This window comes from Carya illinoinensis, chromosome 11 (genome assembly GCF_018687715.1).
Source record: "Carya illinoinensis cultivar Pawnee chromosome 11, C.illinoinensisPawnee_v1, whole genome shotgun sequence".
NCBI lineage: Eukaryota > Viridiplantae > Streptophyta > Magnoliopsida > Fagales > Juglandaceae > Carya > Carya illinoinensis.
The window spans coordinates 22,524,089-22,533,418 of record NC_056762.1 but is presented as its reverse complement, the minus strand read 5'-3'; the positions used below and the strand labels follow the sequence as shown (position 1 = coordinate 22,533,418).

Genomic DNA, 9,330 nt, shown 5'->3' with positions numbered 1-9,330 from the left:
ACCGAATAGATCAGACTGGATTGGTCTTTATGGCTGTTTGGTCCAATCCAGTGTGAAAAAATCCTGAATTGAATAGTTTTGATCCAATCTACAAAACCACCTGCGGACCGATCCGACTAGACTGAACTCACCTCTAATTTTGCTTATGTTGCTAATGAATGATCTATTTGTTATGCATATATTGTGACAATGTATAAGTTTTCAAAATTAAATTTAATGTTAAGCTAAGCTAAATTTATAGTATGGTGTACGATCGACACTACAAGGGACAGGTGCTGTTGCGGTTAAAATATTTTCCGGCTACTGAAATTTAGACGCAAAAGCAAATAGTTACGGTTTTTAGATTTCGCTTCCAACAATGAAATCTAAAATTTTGTGGCGAGAATATTGTCGCCGCAAAATAGTTTAGACAAAATATGTTATTGTAGCGAGTTTGAGCCTTTTACGGTGGCACTACATTGTCGCTATATATATTTAAAAAAAAAAAAAAAACAAATGACGGTACTCAGTCTTTTGTCTTCATTCGTCTATATCTCACAAGACCCGCACTCGGACCGGTGCCGCCCCTTCCCACGCTAGGACCGCTGCCGCACCGTCGCCGTTCGCCTAGCTGCCGAGTCTCTCTCTCTCTCTCTCTCTCTCTCTCTCTCTCTCGCGCAATGTAGAAATAACGGTTCATTTTTTATCTTTGTGCAATCCTCACATTTGGCCCCCATGTGGTTCGCTCAACCCCAACTCTATGTTCATTTTCCGGCAACACATTATCGCCGAAATTTGTTTTGTTGGCTCAACAACAGCGACAACGTTCCGGCGATTGAAAAAATGACTGAAATATACATTAACGGCGAATAGAGGGTTTTTCGTTGCGACTTCTTGTAGTTGGAATAGCCCTTTTCTTGCATTACTAAGTCTTCGATGCATTTGTTTGTTTCTCTATTTTTATGTTTTAATGTCCCAAAGGATGATTTTGTGGATACAGAACAGGAGTGCCAGGGGTAGAATAAATTCCCAGAGAAGTGTATGATTTAGACATTTAAGCAATGTTGGTATCACATAGAACTAGCTAATGTCATTTCTTTCATGTTCAGCTTTTATGTTATGAAGGACTGTTATGCTAGATAAGTTTTATGATCCAATAGATGAGGTATTTTATGAGATTGAATCTCTTTACCAGGGCATTACACTACGAATGTACGTGACATTCCTGACCTACGGGAAGGGGTGTTACATTATATTAATATTATTCGACCTTATGATTGGCGTTCTTTATCATTTTGGCTGCTTGTTAATCCATTGTCTTGAGTTTGTTTTATTTTGTGCTCTTGAGGTGAATGGAACTTTACACACATGCCTTCTTCTTTCCCCTACTGGGACATGCCATGCCTCTTGTGATGAGATATTTCATGTTGATAATTTTGTACCTAACTATGACTTCATTTTCATTTTTGAAGCTTATTCATATATTGCTGTTTCTGAAAACAGAATGGCAGCCTCTGTGGCTATAGAGAAAACCTTTGTTTCAGATTCAGAGGAGACATCTATTTCTGAAGATTCAGACTGCATTTTTGACATGAGGTCACATAGGCCATCGAAAAGATCACTCTTTGATGATGGAAATTTTGAGCCCACTTCTTTTCCTGCTTCAAAGAAACACAGAACGGCCTTGGATGATGATGATGAAGAAGATCCACCAATGGATGAGGATTACAAGAAATTTATGTACACCTTAGAGAAATACTGTAAAGAGCACTTCCAGTCTTTGGAGGAAGAAGAAGTAGGAAAAGAAGGAGAAGAAGAAGATGGAGATATGGATCCTCAGTACGGTATGTTCATGGAAAATTTGAGGGAAGATGGGAAGTCCTATTTGCTGGAAATCTATGGAGAGGACGTGATGCCACTTTGTATAAAGTACGAAGGGGAGGACAAGCCATCTGGTGGGAGTGGGAACAAGTGTGCAACTCCTGGAGACGAAGAAAAGAGTCACTCTGCTACTTCAGCGGGAGAAGATATAGCGAATTCAGCAACTCCAGGAGAAGATGGGAGTACCTCAACAACTACTGGAGGAAGATATAGCAGGAACGCCACAATTCCAAGAGAAGAAGATGAGAAAATCTTAGCAACTCCAGGTAAAGAAGGCAGGAGAAACTCATCAGCACTAAGAGGAGAAGATAGGAGGAATTCGGCAACACCTAGAAATGAAGACAGGATAGACACAACAAACTCCAGAGTGAAGAAACATTGGTTGAATGTCACGAGGATGGAGGGAAAAAAAAGTCTGGAAGTTCCACACAATGAATCCAATATTATGAACGAGGTAATGATGGAGACATCATATCCCACAAATTGTGTTTCTAATGAGGCAGCTTGGGGTTCTGCAGTAAACCCTGAGATTTATCAGTTACACACAAATCGTCGGCAACTAGAGAACATTGCTGCAGATATTTTGGCCAAATGCGGTAAAAGATTGAAATATGAAAATAATGATGGTGAAAGTTCTCTCAATGCTAGAGAGATTGTGACAAACTCAGCCGTATGTATCTAGTTTTCCTACAATTTTACTTAATTTCTTTATGGCTTTTGTTCTACATTGGTTTACTCATCCCCAATAGCGGATTATTAATCTCAATTGATATTATATATGAAATTTGCTTGTATTGTTTTGCTATCAGGTCAAACTTGAGGATGATGATGAGGGAACTATAGCTGGTAAAGAAAAGTTGGCCAATACAAAAAGGTTACCAATGAACTCATCTGTATGTATCTAGTTTCACGTTAGCTTTGCTTAAATTGCTTTCCTTTTGTTATATTTTTGTTGTATTTGTCTTTGAATCTGTCTTTTCAATTGATGTTGTGTATGAGCTTTCTTATATTGGATTGAATGTCATCAAGATGGATGTACATAACCAGTGGCATGCAAAGAAAATGACTGGAGGAGCCCGTGCTCAGTTTAGGGAGAGACTTTTGGAAATCCTTAGCATACCTTACAACCAGAGGGAGTATAAGGAATTGTGGCATGAAATAACTGATCGCAAACCAATGAAGCGTCATAGAGATCTGCGTGGCCGGATAATAGTATATGATGCTGGTCCTGGCAAATCATATCTTGACTACTATTCTGGTAGGTTGGATATGTATACTACTTGCTGCTTTTATTTCTAACATTTTAATTTACCTTCAAGATGATTATGCTTTGTCGATCCTTTTGGTAAGTAATTATGGTTTTGATGATAAACCTGTCAAAGATACTGTTTCCTTTTTGTATTTTATTACTACAGGAACTTATGAGTTTTTTGCAAATCATGGCATGTTATATCCCATGATTTCAATTAGAATTGCACATAGGATTGAAGTAGCTAGTCCCTTTTCTTTTGCAGGGGAGGGGGGAGTTTCTTTGCGCTTGAAGTGCCCAACTGTACATAATGTTCTTTGTTAATTCTGGATCTGAAGATGTCTACTTTTGTTCTAAAGTGATAATAATAGCATTGACAATAATAGCAATTATATTTCTCACACTTAATCTAAAATGTACTCAACGCTATGTGAATTTTATTTTTTGGGTCTATATTTGAAGGTGGATATTATGTGAGTTTGTGTCCTGAAACTTGAACTGAATAGGCTTATCAGAAAATCATTTTTGAAGGGGATATGGCCATTGATTCTTAGGATTCTAAAGCTTAAGAAAGGATCGTTTCCTTATATAGAAATTTATATATATTTTTTTAAGTGGGTGGAAATTAATATTATGAGCTAGTTAGAAGGAAACCTTGAGAGGGGATGGATTTTTTAATAGACTATTGATCGGGGGGGTGTTAGGTGGTTGAAGAGTCCATTTCAGGAGGGTGAGATGAGTAGGGCTTCGAAAAATATGAATGGGGGATAGATGACTGGGTGTAAATGGTTTTTCGCTAGGTTTTTTCCCTTGTGTTGTTGGATTGTGGGGGAGGATATACATGTGGGGTTGCTATGCTTTTCACCAGAATGGAACCATGGAAGACTATTGAATCCTTGTTTTCTTCTGTCCAAAAGAAAAGACGGGATCTTTGGATGTCACTAGTTTTGGGCCCATTATCTTGCTTTGAATTCTGTTTGTTTGTTCAATAAAAAATGATAAACTATAAATAGAAAAACACTGAATATATAAATAAAAAACATTAAAATAAAGTTAGAAAAAAAAAAGTAAAATAACATAAATGAAGAAAAATACATGTAAAAACCAAAAAAAAAAAAAAAGTCATAATGGAATAAAACTAAAATAAACCAAAACCAGAAAACTAGTTAATACCAAATTTAACTCAAAAAAATTTAATAAACTGGAAAAAAGAGGTATTGCTGCCCAGGAAGCCGGTCCAGCGCCACCTCTATGAGGGGCCATCTGCAAAGATTTCATGGTGGCCAGAGCGGGCCTGCACAGAGGATGGCTCACTTGAAAGCCGTCTAGAGGGGCTCTCGATCACCTTTGTGGACTATCTCTGGGTTGCCCCGATTTGGGCTTCCAATAATAGTTTGCTGTCGCCTCTCACAAAGTGGCTCACTTTTTGTTTTATGTATTTTTAAGTTTAAAATTTTTAATATCTATATTTTATTGTTTATTTTATTTTAATTTTTGAGTATTTTCTTTCAGTTTTTAAGTTTAATTTTTTAATTGTTCTTTAGTTTATTTTCTAATTTTTTAGTTCATTTTTTTTTTTTAAATTTGTTTGCTTTTCAAATATTATTTCAAATTTAAGTTTCTTTTCTTAATTTTAGGTACATTTGTTATTGTGATTTTTCTTATTATAATTGATGTGGCATGTTGACTTGATATATATATTTTTAAAGATATTGATTGCATATTTGTGACTTGTATCATGACATGATTGGTTTTGGCACGGCTAATGAGTGCCACATCAAAAGTTTCCATTATAGAATTAAGGGATTAGCGGATATTAGATGGAAGGATCACTTTGTAATTGGCATATAAATATATATATATATAGGAATCATTCTTTTAAAAAATTTACTCTAGGTACCTTTCTCAAATTGTTCAAAACTCCATGCACATATGAATGAATTTACCCTAAAAGTTTACCTGAACTTGCAACAAGGGTGATTGTTTAGATTGTGAAGTTTACTTTGTCCTTCAATTCTGTTTGTGCTTGGGTCCGTAAGATTTCTAAAATTATTCAAATCCTTCTTGGTGTAGATCTTGGTACAATTGCATATTGATACAATGTAACGTGAAATTTATTATTGATCATTATATAAGTTATTCATAATGTTGCAGATCTTGCTAAGAAGATAAATTTAGTCCGCTTGGATCATGCTGAAGTTCTGAATCTTTTACGTGGATTTTTCTTTTGGTTAACGGTGAGAATCTTACATATTTGCAAAGCATCTCGTATTTGTCTTAATTCTCCTTGATCTCGTGGTCCTGGTTGATATTCTTATGGTTGTGACGCTCTCATATTTGCATGAATTAAGGCGAGTCTTCCATCTTATTCTATTCCAAATTTACTCTTTCTTGCAATATTGTTCTCGTAGTTTGTACTTGAAAAAAATAAAATTGAGAAGGACATTTGATTGAGAAATTAAGGTGGTCGATAGGCACCTATATATTTTGCATTTTGTGCTGCCGGTTTTTCCAACTCTGTTTCTTATAAATTGTTCCAGTTCTAAAATATGAATTGTAATCCAAAAGCTGTTTCAATTACATAACTGAAAATCTCAGCAACTTTTTGATGTGTTTGGATTCTGTTCTAATTAATATCTTTGCATCCTAATGACTGTAGTCTTATGCATTATATATGTTGTGCCAGAATTTGTCTCATGAAGGAGCATTCCGGCCCTGGTTGGATTCGACGTGTTTGGAAGTAGAACAGCTGGATGCTACATCCGATTAGAACTGCTGGCCAAAAAATGATGTAGACAAATGTTCTCAAGAATTTAGTTGATATTGAAGATCATTTACATACCATAGCTCCACATAATGTCATAAGTGATGTACATGCTTTGAACGCATGCACAATTCTTAAGCTATTTGATTGCTTATTCTAGCATAGAAATCAATACCTACAATTCTTATGCTTTTCTGTCGTGACCTTTTAGTATACTTTGATTTAAACACGTACTTCAATTTGGTAATTATTGTTTCACACGTGCTATGCATCCTTTCTCACGGCCTCAATCAACTTGCACTAGAGAGAATGTAATCAATTGGCATTTTACACATTTCCTGATGAATTCTTATGCGTCTTTGAAGGCATGTAGTCAGTAATAACATGCTCTCACGACTTTTCCTACTAAGGCTCTCCCGTTAATTTCTGCACACTCCCTCATGTATCTTGGCCAATATGTATTGGGTATCTTCTAACGAGGCATATCTCAGAGAGAGGGGGGGGGGCAATAAGCCTTGCTTATACAACACCCTATTTATCATGCTTTGTTCTTGACCTTCCTAGCCTCCCAGTTTTCCTTGGGGAGTTCTCTAGCTTCCAAATATTTTATCATGTCTAGTGTCCACTCTAGCATGTTCGGCCTTACTTCCGAGACTTCAATTTCGACTGTGGGAACTTCTATTGTTTTGGTAGGGTGGACTCCTCTTGTTTTGAGGCAGTTTGTTCCATTTTTTCCGCCTTCTAGTTTTCTTGACATGGTACGTGTTTGATGTCGAAGTACCAGAAATGATTGTGCTTCTCCCACACTAGTTGTAGGTATTTTTCTTTAATCTTTAGCCTTTTGTTGTGAACTCTCCTAAGATTTGGTTGATGACTACTTTGGAGTTGGCTATTACCTTGACCTCTATAGCACCTAGCGCCTCAGCTTAGAAAAACCCAATGAGCAATGTTTTGTATTTTGCTTTGTTATTGGTATTTTTGAATGCAATTTTTATTGCATAGTAGCATTCTTCCCTAGAGTCAGTTGTGATATGTACTCTGACTGCCCCTTGAGCACAGTAGAATGAGCCGCCAAGGAAGACTTGCCAGGACTTTCCTGTTGATGTAGTTTGGATTTCTTCTGGGAACTCGGTAAATTCGACAATAAAGTCTGTCTGAATTTTCCCATTCATAGTGTTCCAAGGAAAGTATTCGATGTTGAACTCGCTCAATTCCATCGACTAGTTCATGAGGCGGCTAGAGGCATATGGTTTTTGTAGTATCTTTTTCAAGGGAGCTTCTGTCAAGACCTTGATCAGTTAGGTTTGGAATTATGACCTTAACTACCTGACAGCCATCACCAATGTGAAGGCCAACATATCCATTTAGGGATATCTCAGCTCGGTCCTCTAAAGGCTCAGCTTGTGTAATACACTATCTTCCAGGTGCCCTTCTCCTCCTTTAGCAAGGTTGTTGAGATCGTGTGTGGGGAGACTGCTAGGTAGAAGCATAAGGCTTCCCTCTGCTTTGCTTGGCTCAGACGTGGTGGGTTAGATACTCTTTAAGCTTCTCGAAAGCTTTTGGTTCGATTTGTTGTTCCAGGACTGTACCTTTCACAACACTTTGAAGAACAACATGCACTTGTCTATTGATTTAGAGATGAACCTTATAAGCTCGGCTATTTGTCTTGTCGGCCTTTGTACCTCATTTATGTTCCGAGGTTGCGTCATGTCCATTATTGCCTTGATCTTCTTTGGGTGGGCCTTTATTCCAAAGTTTTTAAAACTGTTTCGTACTGGCTGGTACGGCTGGAATTTATCATTCTGATGTAGTATCCACACACTATACCACCTCATTCTGTTTCGTTCCAAATTCCAACCATTTTGGTCCGTTTTAGCCATTTCGGTCAAATTCTAATCAGAATTGGCATTTCTGTCCCTATTTTGGTTCGGATTTTTTTGTAATTTTTTTGTACTTGGATGACATTTTTTTAAATTTTAAATTTTAAATCGAGATGATATTTAATTAATTCTAGAATATAAAATGTATTTATATAATTTTAATTTTTTTTGTAACTTTAAATATGTTCCCCCATTCTCTCTCTCTCTCTCTCTCTCTCTCTCTCTCTCTCTCTCTCTCTCTCTCTCTCTCTCTAAATATCATTATTTTTAATAATTTATCTATTCTTTTCTTTGTTTTTTTGTCTCAACTCAAGTTTGTGATTTTTTAAACACATTCATTTTATAAATATTCAATTCTTCCATATATATACACATACATGATACACATGCACTTACATATATATATATATATTTATTTATTCTATTAGCTATTAGTTTATATTTATGTATAAATATTTATATATAATATATAATTAATCCCAAAATGGTACTAGTATCGAAATATTTTGTTCTAATATCTTAACCGAAATGGTCACTGGAATGGTATTCAAAACTTTGGTCTATTCTCCTATCTGAGACCATAAAACTCATAAATTTGCTCGAATCTACATCGAAAGCATACTTTGTCGAGTTTAGCTTCATCTTGTGTCGGCGCGGCACAACAAAGGTTTCCCATAGGTCATCTAGATGGTGCTCAGGTTCTTTACTTGTGACGAGTATATTGTCCACATAAACTTCAATATTGCGACCTATATGTTTCTTAAACATGCGATTAACCAACTACTAATAGGTGGCTCCTACGTTCTAGAGCTTGAATGATGTTTCCTCTTCATTGTTTGGGTTTATCCAAATCTGATTATATCCTAAGTAGGTATCCATAAAGCTCAACATGCGATATCCTGTAGTGGAATCTACTATCAAGTCTATGCAAGGCAACGGGAAATTATCTTTTGGGTATGCTTTGTTCAGATCGGTGAAGTCAACACACATTTTCCATTTTTTGTTTCACTTCTTTACCAATACTACATTGAATAGCCATTCAGGGTAATGGCTTCTCGGATAAATCCTGTGGCTCAGAGGCGGTTAACTTCTTCTGCTATGGCCTCATACTTTTTCTACTATGAAATTTCTTCACTTTTGTTGGACCTTCTTGGATTCAAGGTTTAGGCAGAGGCGATGCTCAATAACTTCACTGTCTATCTCGATCATGTCCTTGTGACTCTCTAGGTGAACATGTCTTTGTGCTCGACAAGGAGTTGCTTTATCAATTGCCTCATCTTTGGCCCCATCCTGGTTTTGAGTCTTACAATGGCCTCTAGATGGTCTGGTTCTAGGGCCACCAACTCTAGGGGCTCGTTCGCTTTTGCTTGCCATTGGTTTTGCTCATCCCTTGTTTCCATCTCACGATCAATGAATGTTGGTGGTGGTTGTGGCATCTTGTCATGATTAGAATTTTCTGCCATCTGAACATATTTTCCTCCATTTCTAAGTTCTTGTACACGGCACTCTCGTGCTAGTACCTACTCCCCAAGGATCTCCCCTACGCTTGCCTCTATTGGGAACTTCATTTTTATGTG

At 36.8% G+C, this 9,330-nt stretch overlaps 1 protein-coding gene across 5 annotated transcripts; it reads left to right on the top strand.

The window, feature by feature from the left end:
- Positions 1–480: 480 nt before the first annotated feature.
- LOC122282657 lies at positions 481–6,133 on the top strand. Of its 5 annotated transcripts, none has more exons than XM_043094610.1 (6): positions 481–617; positions 1,483–2,530; positions 2,670–2,753; positions 2,860–3,118; positions 5,264–5,346; positions 5,796–6,133. In XM_043094610.1, the coding sequence occupies exons 2-6, from the start codon at positions 1,484–1,486 to the stop codon at positions 5,877–5,879; spliced, it is 1,557 nt and encodes a 518-aa protein (XP_042950544.1). In that variant the 5' UTR covers positions 481–617; position 1,483; the 3' UTR covers positions 5,880–6,133. The 5 variants fall into 5 exon arrangements, with proteins under 5 accessions (XP_042950544.1, XP_042950548.1, XP_042950547.1 ...); XM_043094612.1 differs by having other exon boundaries at positions 482–617; positions 2,890–3,118; XM_043094611.1 differs by having other exon boundaries at positions 503–617; positions 1,452–2,530.
- The last annotated feature ends 3,197 nt before the right edge of the window (positions 6,134–9,330 follow it).